The 21,824-nt window shown below is 44.4% G+C and overlaps 2 protein-coding genes across 3 annotated transcripts; one reads left to right on the forward strand and one right to left on the reverse strand.

The window, feature by feature from the left end:
* The first annotated feature begins 5,731 nt into the window (after nt 1-5,731).
* usp44 (ubiquitin specific peptidase 44) lies at nt 5,732-12,499 on the forward strand. Of its 2 annotated transcripts, none has more exons than XM_076111337.1 (6): nt 5,732-5,810; nt 7,683-9,401; nt 9,930-10,128; nt 10,356-10,464; nt 10,833-11,080; nt 11,167-12,499. In XM_076111337.1, the coding sequence occupies exons 2-6, from the start codon at nt 7,851-7,853 to the stop codon at nt 11,289-11,291; spliced, it is 2,232 nt and encodes a 743-aa protein (XP_075967452.1). In that variant the 5' UTR covers nt 5,732-5,810; nt 7,683-7,850; the 3' UTR covers nt 11,292-12,499. The 2 variants fall into 2 exon arrangements, with proteins under 2 accessions (XP_075967452.1, XP_075967453.1); XM_076111338.1 differs by having other exon boundaries at nt 10,359-10,464.
* A 951-nt stretch (nt 12,500-13,450) lies between these two features.
* metap2a (methionyl aminopeptidase 2a) lies at nt 13,451-19,043 on the reverse strand. The gene is made up of 11 exons (XM_076111339.1): nt 18,842-19,043; nt 17,561-17,656; nt 17,422-17,484; nt 17,175-17,277; nt 16,345-16,506; nt 16,010-16,191; nt 15,566-15,660; nt 15,382-15,478; nt 15,112-15,215; nt 14,544-14,659; nt 13,451-14,417 (listed from the first exon to the last, which is right to left on the reverse strand). The coding sequence occupies exons 1-11, from the start codon at nt 19,008-19,010 to the stop codon at nt 14,165-14,167; spliced, it is 1,440 nt and encodes a 479-aa protein (XP_075967454.1). The 5' UTR covers nt 19,011-19,043; the 3' UTR covers nt 13,451-14,164.
* Nucleotides 19,044-21,824: the final 2,781 nt, after the last annotated feature.

Consider the following 21,824-nt stretch of genomic DNA (forward strand, 5'->3'; position numbering starts at 1 on the left):
ATTTCATATATTTCATCAGGACTTAAATATTTTTGCAGCTCTGCCTTTGAAACTATGTTCCCAGAAACACTCTCTTCCCAGATGAACTCTCAGCAACAGTTGATATAACTGCCCAGGCCTTGAACTGGATAAAAATATCCTTATCACCCGGCTCTCTTTCTCACTCACACTCACACACACACACACACACACACACACACACACACACACTCTCCCCGTGTCCCTTCAGATTAAGTCATCCATCAATCTCGCTCCCAAAACACTCTCCCCTACATTCACACAGTGCCACAGAATGTAGACCATAACAGAGAGGCCGGGGCGTGCACGCGCGCGCACACACACACACACACACTCTCTGTTTGGGTTTAGGCGGCCTGCGCGTTTTCCACCGCCTCCTCGCCCACTCACCGTGACGCGGTTGGCCGAGAGGTGTGGACACATTCCTGGCGCGTCGAGCAGCGCTCCGCGGCAGGCCGGGTCAGAGGTCACTCACCTGTCTGCCGGCCTAGCCTCCTCAACCAGAGGTGAGCCGGAGTGGATGGTTTTGTTTTTTCCCCGGATAGCCTCTTGTACCCGTGTTTCCTCATTCACAGATTAGTGGCAGAGGGGTCACGGCTCCCCCTCGTTCCCTCCAGCCTGCTTCCAGACAGCAGGGGAAGGGGTGAGCGAGTGCATACGGGAAGAGGAATGTGACTGGAAGGAATGCCTCCGTGCCAGAGGTGGGAAGTAACTAAGTACATATTAATCAAGTACTGTACTTTACGTACTTGTGCTTCCATTTTATGCCACTTTAAACCACGTTTTCAGAGGGAAAACTTTACTTTTTACGACATGTATCTCACAGGTGCATTTCATATTTTAAAAAGCATAGTATAAGCGTATAAAGTACAATGAATTGTTCAAATCTATCCAGTGGTTCCCAATCTTTGTGTGTTTCCATCCACTTATTAGGAGTTGGAGCATCAAGATAAACAATAATCCACCAGTGCCATCAAACCAACGCAAGCAAAGAAGGTGCAACGAGGAGAGTCAGTCAACGATGGATGTCAATGTAGAAAACAAGATGGGAATCTGGCATTTATGTGTTCATTTGAGTCCACACAGATCTGATGTTTTCATCTCTTCAGTGGATTTTTAAGTTGCATGCTTCAAATTCCGGGTGTTTCAAATTGGAAATGTGCATAAAATGAGATCTGAGTTGTCTCCAAAGAGACATTTCAATACTGTTTGAGGCCCAAATAGGTGAAATTATTCACCGCAAAGATTAGCGAAATATTTGAAAACATACTTGTGTCACAGACCTTTGTTTTTCCTTCTTCTTCTTCCTTCTCATATCTCTCTGGTGACCTTTCAGAGGGGGCCCGACCCGTAGGTTGGGAACCACTGGCCTGGACCAGCTCAAACTGTGGAAGTAGATGGTTTTCTTGTGCAAAAATCTGCTATTAAAAAATGCTGACAACATATTAAGCACACATTTTTTCCTGCTAATACTTCTGCACCTCATGCAGGAGGTTGACTGTGGGACTTTCGTTCATTTTTCTTCTTCGGGTACTTTTACTGAAGTGAAGTACTCGAATACTTCAACGAACATGCAGACCTTCAGGTCGGTTGGAGGAAGGAGGTGGTTTATGTGGGAACTGGCCTTGAAGCGTAGACTCAACAGGGAGCCACAAACGCATGAACCACGGATCTCCCCTCTCTCTCTCTCTCTCACTGTCTCTCTTGCTTGCCCCCCCCCCCCCCCACTCATTGTCCCCAGATTGACTGGCCATTCTCAGCCCGTGATGGAGATGTCCTGGGGGGGGGGGGTGTTCCATGGTGTGGGAAACTAGTTGATGAATGAGTGTTTGGCACGCTTGCACAGATGCATAGTTTGCTCCAGTATAGCATATATATGTGGTGTGTGTGTGTGTGTGTGTGTGTTATTGTAGTAATGACAAATACATGCATGTGTGTGTGTGTGTGTGTGTGTGCGCCTGTGTGAGCACAATGCCCCGCTTGTGTTGCTATAGAATGGAGTTATGGCCTTTGTCCCGTCAGCATTCTTGTGTTGCTATTGGCCGCGGAGTGCATGGCAGCTCCCGCAGGCTCGGGGACAATAACCCCCCCACCCCACCCCACCACACACACACACACACACACACACCTTCCACTCCTCTCCCTGGGAGTCACAATGCTCCTCTTCGGCAGCACCCCATCACCCTGAGACAGACAGACTGGCCCGCTATGGGTGTCACACAGCTGCAAGCACCCAGAGGTCCCGAGGGAAGCCGGAGGAGGGAGGGAAACAAATATGGAGAGAGGGGATTTCTTCTCAGGGAGAGGAAGTGTGTGCTGGATAAGTGAGTCATGTGGTCAGTATTATCCCCATCAGCTGTGATTCACTTACATAGGAAATGAGAAGATTATGGCATAAAACCAGACTGAAACAGATGTCCTTCAGCTGAAAATATCCAGCCCTGTGCACATGTTCGTTTTCTTAATTTCACACAAAACACACACACACACACACACACACACACACATCAGGAATGTTTCTCTATACCTGCAGATCACCGGAGCAAGCCAGAACAGGAGGGCGGTGTTGACATAGCAGAGTGATTGAGACGCTGTACCGCTGATTATTATACAGCCATGAAAACAAGGAACTTGATGTCATCGCGTTATTATGAACGAACCCACGCACCAACGTGACAACAGGCCCTCGTGACAAGTCGGGACACAAAACAACAGAAACAGATTAAAACATCAGAGGCTGTCAAGTAGGCGACGTTAACACGCGGCCTCGCCGACCAGAGCAGGAGACGCGTTTGTTTACAGGCAAAGCGTCGGTGTTTTCACCGCAATGGCTTCCTTTCACTGACATTATCAAACCGCCGGCAGTGAAAACAGGTTGCAAAGCTGCATGCCTGTGTTCATGAATTTCTATTCTTGTGAGGTCCAGGTGACGAACCCTTTTATTGCAAAATGCCTCGATTTTATGGTTAGAGTACGAACGAGGATTCATTTTAATTAGATGATTGATGCATTTGTTCTGTCGTAATTTATTTAATAATAAAATGTTATTGCTGCCCCATGACATCAACAAATGTTAAAGGAACAGTTTGGTATTTTGGGGAATATGCTTATTTGTTTTCTTGCAGAGATGAAAGAAGATCACCTTTGCACAGTAAATACTGCCAGCAGCCGTTTAGCTTAGCTTAGCTTAGCACGACGACTTGAAACAGGGGGAAACAGCTAGCCTGACTAACAAAGTCCAACACCTGCCAGCACCTCTAAAGCTCACTAATTGATATATCTCATTTGGTTTTAATCCTTTAAATAATTAGTGTAAAAATTAGTGAAATTGGGATTTTATGAGCTGGACTATTTCTTTACAGCGACATCAAGAACAGAAAAAAACAAGTTTCCATAATTAATCCCTTGAAGCTTTAGGTTTTGTCAGAGAGAAAAAGCAGTAAAATAGTTTAAAGTTTTCTAGTAAACAAACAAAAATGATGTTTGTTCGGGATTAAAGGTCTAACAAACTCAAGTGGTTCATTTCCTCCCAATAAAACATTTGCAAAAGCAGAAGATTGCTTCCAGCCAACTTTATGCGTTTATTGTTTGGGGCTGGGCGGGTAGCGTACTCTGGGTTTTATCAGCTTGTTTGCTGAAAACAAGGTGTCATGAGAAAAGTGACATTGAAATGTGCTGTAAAACCAAAACAATGAGCTAAAAGAAGCACCAAAGCAAGGTTGAGCTGTGATAAATATGTGTATTTTGTTTTTATTCAATGTCAAACTAAAAATTGCTTAACGCAGCTTTAAAGAGAGAAGTTATTGAAGCAACACGAGGTCCTCAGAAGTATTGTAACAGAAGAAAAAAAGTGTTTTTATGAGAGAGTGCAGATGAAAAGAGGACAGAGAGGGAGGGAGGGAGAGAGGGAGAGTTAGCGTGTATGGACATGACGACGGTGAAGGCCCGAGGACATGGAGGGAGAAAAACATTAGAGGTTATTCACAGGCATCGCATGGCACATCATCACATACCTCTTTCTGTAAATCACTCAAAAACGCCCCTTAATCTCTCTCTCACACACACACACACACACACACACATATTACCACACTGTTCAGGGGGGTTTAACAAGGCTTGTATGGATCAGTTCCCCACTAATCAGTACATGAGAGGGATTCTTCACATGCAGTCAGGTTGCGTCTGTTGAGATTAAAAGTCCTCCTTCAGGCACTATTTCCTGGACGAGAGGCAACTCCTCCCTTTATTCTCTCATAGAGACGTTTGATGTGAAATCGCTGTGATATTTACACATTGCGTAATAATAACACTCCATAATCTATTTCACAAGATTCCTTCTCCTGTACTCACACAGCAGACTCTAACGTGTTGTTGTCTTATAGAAACTTGCACTGATAGGATCTACACAGTGAGTGCCACCAGCCCCCATTAACCAGCATGCAGCGCTACACCTGCATCTCACAAGAGTTTAAAATACCTCCTAAAGGTACAACCGCATGGGCCTCAGGGCAAACACACACACACACACACACACACACACACACACACACACACACACACACACACACACACACACACACACACACACACTCTCTCTCGTCATCCATGAAGGTTGAAGCTTCTCAGGGTTAAATGCAGTGGTATTCTGACTTTTTATTTAGTAAAAGTAGCAGTAAAAACCTCTAAGAAATACTCTATTAAGAGTAAAAGTCCTGCCGAAAAAGTATAGGAGTATTATCAACAAACTATAGCTAAGTGTTATGCAGAATGTCTCCTTTCCCGCTATTTTAATCATTATGATGTTTATAGGCTTCATAGTACTTTTACTACTTCAGGTCTTGGATAGTAAACAAGTATTTCCATTTACTGCTACTTGAAACGTATACTCAACTACACTTTAAAGGGAAATATTGTTATTTTTTCATCCTAATACATTTATTTGGTAGCTGGAATTATATAAACAAAACTTATGATCAACATATAAGATATGATTCATTTCTATATATTAAACAACCAAAAACCACCTCCATCAGCAACAACATTAAAATGCTGCTTACATATTAATACATCAGTAACAATAATATAATATATAACTTTTTAAAAGCTTAATCGTGGCATTTCTTTACAGTGGATTGTTTTAATGATATGTGCTTTTATGCAAGAAACTTTGACTTTTACTCGTAATTGAGCATTTTTATACTGTGGCTTTTGATTTTACTTTTTAATAAAATTGACTTAAACCAAAGCTATAAACACTGGTTTGGTTGTAGTGATTGTGGTAACAAAGTCATTGGGACGAGATGCGATTGTAAACAGTACAACAGCGCCATCTAGTGGTATAAAATGACATTATATTCATATTATCATCAGTAGAGCAGTGATTTTGTCCAGTCCCTCTTTAGCTTGTTAATTACTTTAATTAAAAAAGTGACACTGTGACATAACACACAATCAACTGTACTAAATTACACGTAGGCCCACTAAAGTACCACAATGCAACTACCATAAGGAATACTATGAAAAATAAATCACTTAAAAACTACAATACTAACATCCAACAGTCTGATATTAAACTGATAAACAGTACAATGACAGTATAATATAACTTTAAACACATTGTTAAATAGAAGATAGGTGAACATTTTACACCCTCACCACGTCATCATAAAAAAAACAACAACAACAACGTCACGTATCGAGGACGCGCTCGAGCAAACACCACGCGACAGGGACTTGACAAGATGGCGACCAGTTTAGAAACAGAGGAGTTACGGCCGTGAAGGAGAGGCTCGGTAATGCTGCTTTTATTTCCCACACATTCATTTGTAATAGACGTGTAACAGCGGAGCCGATGGGGCGTTTGTTGTCGATTGAACATAATCCAGCCGGGTTGTTTAAAGAGCCGTGCCGATGTGCCGATCCGGGACAACCCGTGAACTTGTTAGGATTATCGTAGCTAGCCCGGCAGGCTAATGCTAGTTAGCATGCTAGGCTACCGTTAGCTAGGGCTCACTAATCTCTTTAATAAATACAAGACAAACAGCAGAGCTGACACACGTGACGCGTGTTGTGTACTGTTGTATTTCAACCTGTGTTATACATGTATTATGATAGTTTTGTTACAGTGGTTTATGTGCTCTTTTGTGTATGATTTCAGTGTTTTGTAATCACTTCATAGCTGTATCAATTACACGCTATAGCGGTGGCTAGCTAACCTTAGCTTGGGAGAGGCAACGCTACTTTAAAAGTTGGGTTGTTTCGACACGTGTTTTTGCTGTTATGTCGCACGGTTTGTCGAAAGGCCAGAGAGGCTGGTTGTGTTTCGTTCTGGCTCGTTTAATTCGGGTTAACCTGCAGGCTAAGTCCATGCAGTCCACAAGGACGAACCAGGCACAACGCGCGCTAAACTTACTGATAACTTCAGAAACTCTGGAACAAACAATCCCAATAGTCTTCCACAATATTCACCCTCTACGAGTCAAACCTCGTGGGCGATTACTGTAACTCACAGGGTAGATAATCCTCCGCGCGGTACTCATGTGGACGTTGAAGTTTGCTGATTACAGTGACATCGAAGTGCCACGTTTATTCTGCACTTTTATAGCTCCTCGTGATGCCACCTGCAGAATCAACCGACATGATTGCATGCTCTGTGCTCAACAGGGTCTGCCAATTAATTATATCACAACAGCTGCAGACACTTACAGCAGCACAATCCGATCAACATGTACTGGATAAATACGCCCCCTCCCACAAAATCACTGGTAACCAAACGCTCTGAGTCACACTTGTGTTAAATGTCATGCATTAGACACTAGAGCAGAAAGAAACAAGACATCTCTGAAGTTAGAAACCTAGTGTTTCCTTACACTCCCATCTTTCCTTCTCTCTCCTTTCCCCCCCCCCCAGCAGTCACTTTTTCTTTCTCTGGTTTCCACTCTTTCATTTCCCCCAGCAAATGTAGTCCTGTACCCAGACAAAGGCTGCACCACTTTGCAAGCTCAGTCCCCCCCCCCCTTTTGTTGAGTAATCTTACTTCTTTGACCTCAGTGGGGGGGGGGCTGATAGGGCTCAGCCCACTCAAGGATCCCCACTTTCTCTGCTGAGGTGCACCAACCCCCCCAGGGATGTGAAAAGAAGCCAGAGGAGGCTGAGTGGAGACTGATTGTTGGGTTTTAGATTGAGTTTAGTTGTTATTTCTTCTGGAGCTTCTAGCTGTCCATCACATCAGAAAGTGTTGTGCCATCTGTTTTTTATTTCTTGGTTACCATCTCAGGATAAACTCAAAGGTTTGTCATGTTGTTGGTGTCACATCCGGGTTCAACAGGTCATGTTAACTCGCGCACCTCTCTGAGTTTCAGTGCAAGTGCCTGGCAACACTCAGTGCAGTCATGTTTATCAACCGGTTATTTATCTGTGTTTCTGTTAGGAAACCCTAAAGCCTGCTCACCACCTGGCAGTTAACTGTGCGTAGCTATTGCCTCATAAAACAGAGTCATTGGGGGTTAGACTCTGAGATTTATTGTGTTTCCATGGAAAGAGCAGGATGTCATTATGATAGGAAACACACCAAATGTGTTTGGCTTTTAGCGGAAGATGTAGAACTTATAGATCTAACTCACTCTATTCGTCCTGACTGACCACATCTGTTCTCGCCCCTCTAGAAGCCACCATGCCCGGGGAGGGTCCCATTTCTCAGCACCAGTCATGGTGATATGAAGCCGGTGTGAAACATTGACACACACACACACACACACACACACACAGACTCAAACAAAGACGGTCAGTTATTGACTGACACGGCCGGCCAGCTCGGTAGGCGGGCGTGTTTAATGGACAGGTGTAAGCATGTGGGGCGGCTGCGGCTGGCCCCAGACCACTCCATCCTCAACCCCCAGAAGTGGCACTGTGTGGACTGCAACACCAGCGAGTCTATATGGGCCTGCCTGGGCTGCGCTCACGTGGCGTGTGGCCGCTACATCGAGGAGCACGCCCTGCAGCACTTCCAGCAGCAGCACCACCCGCTGGCTATGGAGGTTAATGAACTTTACGTGTTTTGCTACCTGTGTGACGACTACGTCCTGAATGACAATGCCACCGGAGACCTGAAGCTGCTGCGTAGCACGCTCAGCGCCATCCAGAGCCAGCGCTATGAGGTCACCACCCGCAGTGGACGCACCCTCCGCTCGGCGAGCACCGCCCCCGATGCCCTCATGCCATCCGGTGCCCGCGAGCTGCAGCTGAGGGACGAGGACAGGATGTTCACGGCGCTTTGGCACCGCCGCAGGGCGCTCATGGGACGTGTCTTCCGCCTCTGGTTTGCGCTGACAGAATGCGGAAAGAAGAGGGAGGAAGAAGAGAGGAAGAGGGAGGAGGAGGAGGAGCAGAAAAGGGAGTCGCGGGAGAGGAGGCGGGCTGTAAAGAGGCAGCTACAGGAGGAGTTGGAGAATGCCCCTATCAGGAAGAGCCGCCGTTTACGCTGGAAGAGCAAGAGAGTGGCTGAAGCGGCGGTCACAACGCCGTCTCAGAGGACGCGCAACAAGACAAAACCCCCTGTGACCCCGCCTCTCACCCACAGGCCAAGGACTCAGAGCCCTGCCACCGTTACCCCCAGGAGAAGTGGAAGAACGAAAAAGGTCCAACCAACTCCCAAACCCTGCACCCGTTCGTCCACCTCCAGATCTAGGCCCAAACCCCCCTCAGAGACCCCCTGTTCTGCCCAAACGCCTGTTCTCCGCAAGCAGACTACCAAACAGGGCGGCTCACCCTTCAAACGGCGTCCCACGGTCACTCCTGGAGTGACGGGCCTGAGGAATTTAGGCAACACCTGTTATATGAACTCCATCCTGCAGGTGCTGAGCCACCTTCATGTCTTCAGGGAGTGCTTCCTGCGCCTGGATCTGACCCAGGCACTGGAGCTACTGGCGTCCGCCGTCCACGGCCAACTGGCAGGGAAGGCCCCGTCCATGTCGCCCCTGATCCAAAGGAGGGGGTTCCAGGCCAGTTCAGGTTCTGGGGCCGGGCTGAGTGGCGGGGCGTCCCGGACCCGCAGCATGGAGCTGATACAACCCAAAGAGCCCAGCTCGAAGCACATCTCCCTCTGCCACGAGCTGCACACCTTGTTCCAGGTGATGTGGTCGGGCAAGTGGGCGCTGGTGTCGCCTTTCGCCATGCTCCACTCGGTGTGGCAGCTGATCCCGGCGTTCAGGGGCTACGCCCAGCAGGACGCTCAGGAGTTCCTGTGTGAGCTGCTGGACAAAGTGCAGCACGAGCTGGAGAGCACCGGCAAGCACACGACCACAGCGGGAGTCCCACAGAAACGGCTCATCAAGCAGGTGCTCAGTGTGGTCAACACCATCTTTCATGGGCAGCTCCTCAGCCAGGTACGACACACACACACACACACACACACACACACACACACACACACACACACATCCTATCACTTTACATCTTTAAATGGAGGTTAAGCTTCCAGCGCTGACAATCAGAGGAGCAAAACATCGGAGGAATAGTTGCTAAATAAAAGCACTCCCTTCTTGACGAAAAAATCCCTTTTTTATGTGCTTACAGTGTGACCGTTAGACCTGGTTCAGCACTTTTAGAAACGGACGATATTTGGATGTATTTGATTTAAAGTTCAGCATCACTTTCAAGTGACTGATGGAGGAGAAACATGTAGAGAGTTAGTGTGAGGACAAGAGATTAGTGTCTACTTGTGGAGGCTGTGACACCTGCTCCTGCTGAATAGAGGGCTGTGTAGTGTTCAGGGGGCCTCGGCCCACTTTTATTTATTTAATATAGTTGATAAAGTATCAAGAGACAACAGCGCACAGGGTGGCCAGGACAGAAGGAACCATAATTAAAATAATATTATATTATGTCTTTGATTCCCTCCCTCTCGTCTGCAGGTGACGTGTCTGGCCTGCGACCATCGCTCCAACACCGTGGAGCCTTTCTGGGATCTGTCTCTGGAGTTCCCCGAGCGGTACCACAGTAACAGCCGGGAGTCGGCCGCTCACGCCTCGTGCCATTTGACGGAAATGCTGGCCAAGTTCACGGAGACGGAGGCGCTGGAGGGAAACATCTACGCCTGCGAGCAGTGTAACTGTGAGTTTAGATCATGTAAACATAAACACCCGTTTTATCTGTTAACTCTCTCTCTCTGTCTGTCTGAAAAATGTATCAAATAGTCATAAGAACTATTTACACGTTTAGTAAAATAATAAATAAGTCCTACCGAGCCGATCCTTGCACACAAAGCTGAGGCGACGCTCGGTGGATTAACGTCAGTACTGCGCTCTGTCAACTCTCTTCTTCTTTGTTTTTGTTTGCAGCAGCTCGACGGCGGTCGTCCTCCAAACCGGTCCTCCTGACTGAAGCACAAAAACAGCTGATGGTCCACAAACTGCCTCAGGTCCTGAGGCTTCACCTCAAACGCTTCAGGTAGGATCCTGTCGCACCAGAGTCAGTCGGTCTCTGTAGCAACCTGTCAATCACCGTGTAGCCCCGCCCTAAAACATACCCTGCTTTATGGTCTGTTTGACTCTAAATGGACCATAATTTACTAAATGAACATCATGCTGTGTTGAAGAATACTTGAAACTAGAGATTGAGACCATAAACTCATGTTTACAATGTTTACTGAGGTAATAAATCAAGAGAGAAGTAGTCATTTTCTCATAGACTTCTATACAACCAGAGGAGTCGCCCCCTGGTGGACACTAGAGAGAATGCAGGTTTAACACATGAAGCATTGGCTTCACTTCTGTCCCTTAAACTACATTGCTTGCTGTCTTGCGATCGGTCCTCAGGTGGTCCGGGCGGAACCACCGGGAGAAGATCGGAGTCCATGTGAGCTTCGACCAGCTCCTCGACGTGGAGCCCTACTGCTGCCGAGAGCCCAAAGTAGTGCCCTGCTCCGGCCCCAGCAGCCCCAGCAGCGCCACGGGCTCACCGCACCCCAAGCACTTCCTGTACGACCTCTCCGCCGTGGTGATGCATCATGGGAAAGGCTTCGGCTCCGGCCACTACACCTCCTACTGCTACAACACAGAAGGAGGTGAGCGAAGAAGCAGGATTTGATTGGTGCGTCTCTTTTAAACTGTATATTTGTCTGATCACTGATTGGTTGTTGTTGTCCTGCAGGCTTCTGGGTTCACTGTAATGACTCTAAACTGAATGTGTGTTCGGTGGAGGAGGTCTGTCGTGCTCAGGCCTACATCCTCTTCTACACACAGCGAGTAACTCAGGACAAAGACCGGCCGCTATAGGACCACAATCCCCTTCATCCTCCTCCTCCTCAGCACAGCCCCCCCACCTATCGCTCTCTCTCTTTGGGCATTTTTATATCCTGGGAGGAAAAAGGTGTTTTTAAAAACCCAGTTCTGCTTTGTGAACTTTTTGTATACTTCTTGTACATGCTGTTTATATGTAGGTATTTTTTAAAAGAGAAAATGGTGACATTTGTGATTTGTGTACAGGTGTATTTTATAAAAAAAAAAAGAAGAGTATCAGCCAAGATGTGTCTCAGTAGCAGCCAGCAGGTCCTACAGGTGCATTCACACACCTGCCTACCTGCGTCTGCTGGCTTGTTGATTGTAATTGTTTTGTTTTTGTTTAAATCAACTGAAAATGTCTCTCAGTCACTTTAGATAGTCGTCACAGAACTGGATGTAGGGTCGTCAAGTCATTCACTCACTGGAGACGGCCTCCCGGCGGCCAGAAATGCACTAATTTCTATAGAAACGGTTGTTAGCTTTTTGCTTTTTAAAAAATGGGGTTTACAGTTAAAGATTTGTACACAAGCAGAGCAGGACGTGTATTCTTCTCTCTGAAGTTCTCCTGGGTCTGTCAGACCTCAAGCCAAAGCCTCGGAGGAAGTATATGGAAAAACCTCTCAGCATTTCCAAAACGGTTCAACATTTGTGTTTGTTTTTAGAGAACCGTCGCCGAGCCAGACGCATACTAGTGTTCTAGTAAAGTGCCCTTTTGTCGAGAGTATATTTTTATAGCTCGTATCAATTCAGCAGGAGTGGAATCTGCACCCAGACCAGCATTTAGATCATGAATGTATTTTTATACGATCCTCCTCGACTGTTTTTTAAAAGTTTTATACAACCGCTGATTGTTCGACACCACCAGCAGTTATGACTGTCCCATCACCGTTGAGTCGTGTTTGTGTACATGCTCCATTTTATCTCCTGTCCACATGTTTGCCGTGTACACAGACTGATATTTATCTCCATACTGGAGAGAAACTGTACAACATAAAAGGTATTCTCCACCTCAACCATGTGCCCTTCAAAGCACACTTCATATCCTGACACATTAACAGCATTTTGTTTTGGTTACTACTCTATGAATGTGTGTGTGTGTGGAAATGTATGGAAGTTATACTATGCAAATTGTTACCTCAATTTCATCTAGAGAAAATTACCTCAATAAATGAGAATATTTTTTCATTTTTCTACAAAAGATGCCGTGTCTTTGCTTGTCCGCTGTTTGTACAGTAAGTTACTCACGTCGGCTTCATTTACGCAGCCCAAATATCACGAACAGTCTCTACTCAACCGTCAAGTATTTTATGATGTACTGGCTTCAGATCATGCCGAATAACTTAAGTGAATATGAAGTTTCTTCGTTCCTAGAACAGGTTAAAGTCGGATACACATCCTTACTTATATACAAAACTCAGATGTTACTTCAGCCTCAAGTACTTCATGTGCACCACGGTAATTAGGCGTGATCGGACGTATATACACAACATAAAACACTGCATATTATATACTTGCATGCAAGTACAATTTACAGTGTTTTGCTCGGATCATAACTCTGCCACACTTCTGATGTGTGAGCAAATTTCTTTTAAACTGCATCTTTAAAAAGTAAACTTCTCATGAGACCAGAAAGGCGGAGGTTGAGGCCCAAAAAGAAACGGACGGGTGAGAACGTTCCTGAATAAGAGGTGAGAACTATTGTGGAGGGGATGCAGGTATTCCTGTAAGTATTATAAGTAGAGCGCAGAATAGACTAGTCTGACAGGATTGTGTGACTTAGTAGGATACATGAAATCCCAGCTGAGTAACACACTGACATCTGCAAATAAACCTTTTGGTTTTTCTGTATATTTGTCCAAACTCTCAACTAGGTCCCTAGTATTCTATACGTTGAGGGAATATGTGATAGAAACTCTTAAAAGATGCGTAATCGAGAAACTAAAAAGCTTAAATTACAATGAATATATTAGTTGCACCCTCTGAACCTTTAAAGTAACTTATGAAGTTAAACTACTTACTTTAGCGATGATAGTTTAAGTCTAAATCTGCAATGACACAAAATGTTAGGATGTGGTTAAGAGAGAGCTTTGTTTCTGACTTTAAACAGGTAACTAATGGTTAAAGCTCTAGATTAATCGCACACGACAGACCCAGAATGCGCAAAATCATTTTAATCAACTCTTCTTCTTTTTTTTTTTCTTCTTCTTACAAAAACATTTTCAGGGAGTTCAAAATGAAGCCTTTTTGTTAAACTGGGGAATAAACAGTGGCCGCCACGATTTCAAAGATATTTTACAAATATCAAAGAAACGATGAATAGAGGAGGAGCCAGAGTGCAGAGGCTTTGAGCAGTAAATGTTAGTTGTCTGAGATTTGGCCATGCAGAGGCTGAACCACCTCTTAGACCCGTCAGTAGGAGTTGTGCTGAATTTAACTGGAGCACGAAAGTACTGGAGGGTCAGAGTGGAGCCATAGAAAAATCAAAAAAGGGAGGTATGAGGGCGTGTCCCTCGCTCACCGGCTCTTTGAATACTTGGGGGGGGGGGTGCACTAGATTCAGCAGCAGCTTAAATAAACATTTTATTGTTTCTGTAAAATGACTTCCTCCGGCAGAAACCTGTTGGCTTGTTTACAATTTCTGTAGCTGTAGTGGATGACAAAGAACTCGGAGAGCCGGTCCCTTCTTCCGTGCAAGCTGTGAGTGGTGCATTGTGGGTAGAGTACAGCAGTATTTGGCATCCCTCAAAAAGCCGCTCTGAGGCGACAGCATCCCATTTAAGAAGCTCTTTTTTGGGGGGGTCTGGAGGTGCTGTGTGGTGGAGGAGACGGTGGGTGTGCGGTTGTTTTTAAGGGGTTGGTTTGGAGCATCAGTAGTCGTCTCCTCGGCTCACCACCTCCTTGCAGGTGGGCCTGAGCAGGATGGTGTGCTCGAACTGAGCGGTGTAGCAGCCCTTGGTGTCGCAGAGCGGAGGGTAGGGGTCCACGATGCCCAGGTCGCACAGGTTCTTCAGGGCCATCAGGTACTTGCTTTCGCCCAGGCGGTCCAGCCAGCGGCGGCAGAACGCCAGCGTGCCGAAGTTCTCGTTGATAACGTTCAGCAGGTGCTTCGCTCGGGGAAGCCTGGAGGGGAAAAGAAGGGAAGCAAACACCAGATATTGTAGCAAGGATAGTGTTGTTTTTTTCTCTTATTTGCATTCAAATCTAAATGGGTTTCAGTACAGGAATGAATCATGCAGACAAACTTACCTGATGGGGACATGGCCGACGTCAAAGTTCTTCATGTAGTGAGAGCACTCCATGTCGTCGTGGACCATTCCTTTACCTGTGCTGCCAAAGGTCTCGATGGCGTAAACTTCTCCCTCCTGCAGGTGAAAAAACAATCAGTCAGTGCCGGGACGACTGCTCAATCGGAAAAAGCCATTTAGCTACATTTCTAACATTTCAGGCTTTACTTGCAGATACAGAAATCATAAAAGGCGCATTTCCTCTGTGGCCGGTTCTAGGTCCGCTTGGAAAGGCCCGGGGTGAAGGTGCATCGCGGCTTTACCTCCCCCCTCACCTGGACCTCCACTTATCCGTGTTTATACCGGCGCCAGACACAGATGGCGAGCTACAAGCACGCACAAAGGTGTTGGTGCTCTACGCCATAAACCAAACAGTGAGTGATTGAGGCCCCTGCTCCTTATATTTAAACATGCTTCATTGTTAACTGATGAGCAGAATGGATAACGGTATCAGCAGAACCTTTTAATTCCTACCCCTGTATGTACCGAGAGAGATACAGTGAGAATGATGACGGTCATAATACACTCACCTCCATTCTCGTTGCTTCTCCTCCTTTAACGATGGGCACAGTCTTGCCGGCGTGTATTCTGTACTGACCGATTGAATGACCGTTCAGGTTTCGGATCGGCTTCACTGGAACGGAAGAAAAAAGGTTCATAAATAAACAGGCAACAACGTATTTTGATGCATTACTACGTCAATGAATTAACATCGAGGAGTGAAACTATTGTGCTGCTGCGATTGACTGACAAACAGTTTGTGATGTGGAGGTCTCTCCGTTGCAGTAGGAAGAACCTACCTTGGTATGTTTTGCCATCAAGCTCGACCTCGTAGGACTCCATCACTTCTTGAATCGCCTCTCCGACGTCACACAGACGCACGTCAATGCCGGCATTCTGCAACAAACAAACAGGAAGTGATGAGCTTCAGGCGGCGCACAGATACAAACGCATCAGAGTGGAAAGTGCCTGTGTGAGTCAGACCTTGATGCCAGTATTGGTGGCGTCTTTCACGGCCTCCAGCAGCTTGTCATACTTTGGATTAAATGTGACAGTGAAGGCACAGTCAATGATTCTCCCTGCAAACAGACACCGAGCAGAAAGCAGAGCATCTTTCAGTCCATGAGGTACAAGCACAGTTTGTTTCTCCTCAATCGTACTCCACAACAGACATGTTTGATGTCTCTCTGGTTATTCGTTTCCATAAAGGTGCAGGACTTAAATATTGAAAAACAAGACTACTGAAGCTGCTTCAGATGTCTCGACTCAATCATTCTGCTCTTACAACGATCGAACCTGTTTGGAACATTATTGCCGACTCAAACCGTTCAGTGTAATAAATTAACTATCAGAGTCAAGTTCCACGAGCCTGACGGTGTAATGAAAGTAAACCATTAGCTGCATCGCGGCACTTGATTCCTGCGGTACCGTTAATGTGCGTGCCGAAGTCGATCTTGCAGACGTCGTCGTACTGCAGGACGGTGGTGTCTCCGGCGTTGGGAGTGTAGTGGGCAGCACAGTGGTTGAGGGAGCAGCCGGTGGGGAAGGCCAGACCGGCGTTCAGACGGTCCTCCTTTATCAGCTTACGAGAGCAGTCCTCCAACCGCTCACTGAGAGGAGGGGCCAGAGATGAAGGGAGAATAAAACAGTATTCTTAACGAGACGTTAGCTAATTCCTATCATTCTTTTTCTTACTTAAATTTGGGGACTTTCACAAATAATAACACAGATGAAGTGGATCACAGATATTAATGCAGCCTCACCAGATCTCAATCATGGTCATGCCGGGTTTCATGAAGCCGCGGACGTGCTGGCGGACTTGTCTGTGCGCCTCGGCCGCCTGTCTGAAGTCGTTCCAGACCTCCTCGTTGGCTTTATCCAGCACCCGCTTCTCTTCGTGGGTCGTACGCCACGCCGCACTGCGACTGGGGGAAACAACACGACAACAACACGTTTATATTTTTGGGCCTCGAGGCAAACGGCGTCACTGGAGGTGGAGCAATTCTGGACCATCTGAAGTGAAAGTAAACATGTTTAAGTCCCAGTGAAGTGTGGAATACAAGGTTTTTTTAAGAAGCAATGATTATATTTTGACATAAAAATGAGAAAGAATTGTCTTTGTGTAATCTCCTGTACTGAAATTGTTAAATAGGTGCACAATATGACTGGGGATGTGTTCTCAAAAGGGTTAAAAAGGCAATTTTGATTTAATCTAAACTTTAACTCTGAAGGCAGTAACTGGTTTTACAAGATAACAAGCTGCTCCACCCTCGACTCGTCTGGTCAGCTGACCCGGCTCAATAGGTTCATCTGCACAGAAGCTCACAGTGTAGAGCTGTAGACGGCTCCAAGACCATCACAATCATTTTATAAACACGACTTTTGAGAACAGTTCAGTGCCAATATTAAAAACACACACTGAGTAGTAACATTTAAGTGCTCGAGCACTTAATGTTTAATTTAAAATTGAATCAATGACATTTGAAGAACTGCAGGCAGGATACTAACAACCAACAGTTTCTTTTATACTATGACCTAAAGATAGTAGCCTAAATATGAGTATGGTGTAGTTGTGTGCGTGTGCTCCTCTTACCCGTCCTGTAAGGTCGGGTATTCACACTCCTGTCCGATGGGGAATACTCCACTTGGGTATAAGTCACAGATGGGCACAGACGGGATCTCAGTCTGAGATTTGGCTGGAAGGAAAAAAGAAAACACTCTATCAACGACAAAGACGATGCAGTTAAACTTCAACCAGTTATTAATCTTTATGACCGATGATATAAAACATTCAGGGATACTCTTCACAGCATTCACAAAATAATATGAGATCAACTCACGTCCTTTCTTCTTCTTTTTCTTCTTCTTCTTTTTCCCTGCCGAGTTTTCTCCATCGTCTCCATCTGTGCGAGTGAAAACACTGAAGTTACATCAGCCATCAAGAAGACAGAAGAGTTATTTATGGTGTTAGACAATCACCTTCCTCGCCGTCCTCCTCTTTCTCTTTGTCTTCTATCGCCTGCTTTTCCAGCTGTTTGGCCACTTCGGCCACTCCGTCGGCCTCCGCCTCAGCGCCTGCAGCAACGACAACATAATCAACGACAAGCACACAATAACAGTCCGATACGCAACCAACTAGCAGAGGTTAAATAAGCTCAAAGCTGCAGCTGTTCTAACTAGGGATGCTAAGAGGGTTGAGTCAACATCAGCAAATATACGGCTGAGTCAGCTGCAAAAAGTGAAGTCCATATAATTACGTGACACTATTCTGCACAAACACCTCTTATCTCTAAGGATGTAGCACTCACTTCCTAAAAGTCTAACATTTTTTATTCTTTATTCACAAATAGATATTCAAAAGTTGTAATAATTCAACAAAAATAAGGAGAGCGTGTGTATGTGTACAGGGATCATGGATTCATAATGTTAACACGTGGTTGATGTATTAAAATAAATCTTATGGGTTTTTCTTTACTTGCATAACAATTCTGGCAATTACGAAACAGGAAAACTTGGCTGAGGGTCAAGGAGGACAGTTATATCAGCACACTCTTTGTGTTTCCTCCCAAAATAAACAGTGTGTTACTTTAAACGTGGGCCGTGTTAAATGTCACTGTTCCTACATGAGGCTGCGACAGAAGCCTGGCGTGTTTTATAAGGCCTGACAGGCGCCACAGAAACACCACCCACACCGCCCTCTCAACCCGCATGGCTAATGAGGAGCGAGGTCAAGTTAGACACGTTTCAGCACAACCTTTCCGGTGGGATTTTCAAAATAAACACCAGCGAGAGTAGATGTGTATAAAGTGATGAAACATAATACAATATATGCAAACGTGAGACATTGACAATCGCACCAACATGATTGCTAATTAATAAAATCATTTTTAACAAGTGTCACTTGCAGTCATAAGGCGGAAGTTGTAACAATTATGTGCTAATTATTAATGTTATGTTAAAAACATTACACAAACATAAATACAAAATATTGTTAATAAAATGTTACCTTACAAAATTGTATATTTCATCTGAAGGATAAATAACAATTTAAAGGTCTTTACAAAATATATTCTGGTTAATAAATTGTTTAATAACCCAGTAAAAAAAAACTTCCCACAAGCGACGACTTGGCTACCTTTATTTTGAAGGCCATCTCCCATTATTTCCGGGTTCGTCACAGCTAAGTGCGGCTAACTAGCTATAAAAAGAAACATTAGCTCTGCTAGCCTGTTAGCAAGAAACTGGTCGAACCAGCCTCACCTGTCGTTGCTGACTTGTTCTTCTTCTTCTTTTTCTTCTTCTTCTTCGCTGTCTCCACCACGGGGTCGGCCTCTTCTCTGTTCTCCGCCTCCCCGTTCTGCTCCCGGTCCGGGACTGGTATCTGGTCCGCTACCTGCTCCGAAACCACGTCCGTAACCACGTCCGCCATGATCGCGGGCGCTGCTGGAAAAGGAAGCGCGAGGGACAGTGGGAGTGCTCTGTGTGTTGCTGCCTTCAGGGACCCTCGTTAATTATATGATTGGTCAATAATATTCTTCATCGTCTATTCATTTTATATAACGATGTTTATTGGTAGTATTATTACCAGTGTATTAAAAGGTTACGTAAAGAACGCGCCTCATGAAAGCAAGATACTTCATATTTAGTTCATTTTTGGTACAGGTATGTTACATTTTTAAATCCTACCAAAACACTTGATAGCATTCCTAACTGGGCTTCTGAACGTATATTGAAAAACAATCGGAGCTAAATGTGAGCACTTGAAGGCAGCACAAAGTAAAACATGCCGAATCAGCTGAAGAGGAGCTCGTGCACAAAAAAATGTTGTATAAATAAACTAATAAAATGAACTGAATACAATATTATTAATATCATGTAAATATCAGAAGTGCAACATTAACTAGGGTTTAAAAATAATAATAATAAATTAATTAAATATGTGATGTTAGAGCAAAATAAATAAAACAAACGTCTAACAAAATACATGAACAATTCTTTAAATATAGCTCATTTTAACACAGTATTCTGCAGCAAAATCACCCGGGCTGCGGTCGAAAAGTCCCAAAAAGTACCTCCTAAAGTCTATTCCTAGCCACTTTTCCTTGACCTCTATGGAAAACATCATGGTTTCGAGGAAAGATGTGATGCATGTTATATACATAACATGCATCACGAGCTCTTTATATAACATACATGCAAATGCCTCCAGCTGTGTTAAATTGAGGTTTTCTGATCTCCATCGTGTGTTTCAGTGATATTGCTTTGGGGAGGACAAACCAAACCCCATTCAGACCCTCAGGAGGACACCTGGAATAACATCTTGGTTTTTCTGCAGCACCATCTGTACTCCAGAGACTCTTTAAGAAAACATGTTAACGCGTACGACAGCACGCATCGCCCAATCAGTGCAGGAAAACAAGGCGTTGTGTGACGAGATCATGTTTTGGGTCATTCTACAAAAACGGTGGAAGTGCTGTCACTTACTTTTGCAGACAGTAAATTCCTTTAAGTTAACTTAATAATCACATAAATTATACATATTCAATAATTAAAGACTGTCCTTGCAATGATAAAACTAATTGTATTCATCTAATTTACAATGTTTAATTTTGGCAATGTTTTTAAAATCCTAAATTCTAGGAATTGTCTTGTCACTTTTATCATACATGGAAGTGGAGCCTTTACTTTTTATTCAAAACCTTTTTTTTTCATGAATTAAATCTCATTCACATTGACATTGAACATTACATATATTAAATAGAACATTGACATTATAAAAAAAAAAAACATTGAAATAGCTCATTATTATTACCAATATCAAATAAATACCAGTCACACAGAATTACGTCATTGGTGTTAATGCTACACAAAACACTCTTATTTTGAAATACTACACTGACCATTTGAGGTTCCTCCTGGATCGAGAGGTCCTTGGAGGAAGTGCAGTGGGCAAAGGCATTTGATAAGTCAGATGTCTTACCTCATTTGTTTAAAATATGATATATGTGAGAATTTTGAGCGAAGCTTTTAAGTCTGTCATTTGTGTTACTCATGTATTGGCCGCAGGTGTAAGAAACTGAACATTATAACTGGTTATATTGAACAGTTTAATGATTTTGATTTGCCTGAAAACATGTGGTCTGACACATGACAGCCATTTTGTTAAAATTCTACGTTTTTCTCTATATTGTCATTGGAGTTACTCCTCCTGGTAACACCAGTGACATTCCTGTATAAATGAGCCACATAAAAGCTGCAAAAAGACATGAAAAATAAAAATACATTAAGCTCAATGTTTTGTGGAATCATTAAGTTTAGATGTTAGTTGATGTTATACAATAAGTTTTTTGTTTTTAAGGAGAAATACATTTCAGCAGATCTGTACTACCTAGATTCCACCGTTTCTGTAGAATGACCCTTTTATTAAATTAACACTATCACATGTTCACAGGTGACTGTGTGTCTTTTCTTCTGATGGATGAATCAAATTAAAATGAAAGAAATGCATGCTGGTCTCAGATAGCATTCGTAGCTTTACCTACGATAATGTGCCGTTATTTGTATACATATATCCCCAAAAACTATTTTGTGTGACTTAAACCACTGAAAGGCTGCTGACATTGTTCACTTTGTGATTGTTGATGAAATACTGACATTGACGCTGGGTTGGTGAAGGGGTTCATCATTGGCAAACTTTGCTTTTTAATCTGACTTTTTACTCGTGCGTTAGTCCTCACCGTCCTGAATATGGAGCAGAAAAGTGAGGCAGCAGCACAAACCTGACCTCCTCTCTGAAGTGGGATCGGAGGTGCTGGGCCAGCTGGTTGTTGTACTGCAGACAGGCCAGCAGGAGGCGACAGCGCTGGTACAACACAACAGACTGAAAGGACTCCTGCTGCAGGTCCGACAGAAGGTCCGTTGCTAGCAAGGGCGTATGTTTGGTCTCAGCATTGGTAGGGACACTGCCAGTCCCCCCCCCCCCCCCCCCTCTCACTTTTCTCAAATAAAGAATATCAGTGTCACTCCCAAATCCTAATTCTTAAAGGGACCGCACACAATGGATGGAGAATGGACCTGACAGTGTCAACTTTATATCGTTAAGTATGATGATAGGCTATTGGATCGTAATTTGAAGGGGGAGAAAACATACAAACCAGAACACACGCACACATGTAGTATGTTAGAGTTATAAATAACTTGTCCATGTGAGAAACAATAGTTTAATTTAATGACATCACCAAAA

Source organism: Anarhichas minor, unplaced genomic scaffold, assembly GCF_050575085.1.
Source record: "Anarhichas minor isolate MPS153535 unplaced genomic scaffold, ASM5057508v1 ptg000045l, whole genome shotgun sequence".
NCBI classification, from domain to species: domain Eukaryota; kingdom Metazoa; phylum Chordata; class Actinopteri; order Perciformes; family Anarhichadidae; genus Anarhichas; species Anarhichas minor.

Bases quoted from the DNA above. Each gene is read 5' to 3' on its own strand.
- metap2a (XM_076111339.1), bottom strand. From the start codon at position 19,010: ATGGCGGACGTGGTTACGGACGTGGTTTCGGAGCAGGTAGCGGACCAG. The intron at 17,278-17,421 runs GTGAGTTGATCT...TTTTCCTTCCAG, and splicing joins GAAAAAGAAGAAGAAAGGAC to CCAAATCTCAGACTGAGATC. The intron at 15,479-15,565 runs GTCTGACTCACA...TGTTTGTTGCAG, and splicing joins CCACCAATACTGGCATCAAG to AATGCCGGCATTGACGTGCG.
- usp44 (XM_076111337.1), top strand. From the start codon at position 7,851: ATGGACAGGTGTAAGCATGTGGGGCGGCTGCGGCTGGCCCCAGACCAC. The intron at 9,402-9,929 runs GTACGACACACA...TCTCGTCTGCAG, and splicing joins ATGGGCAGCTCCTCAGCCAG to GTGACGTGTCTGGCCTGCGA. The intron at 11,081-11,166 runs GTGAGCGAAGAA...GTTGTCCTGCAG, and splicing joins CTGCTACAACACAGAAGGAG to GCTTCTGGGTTCACTGTAAT.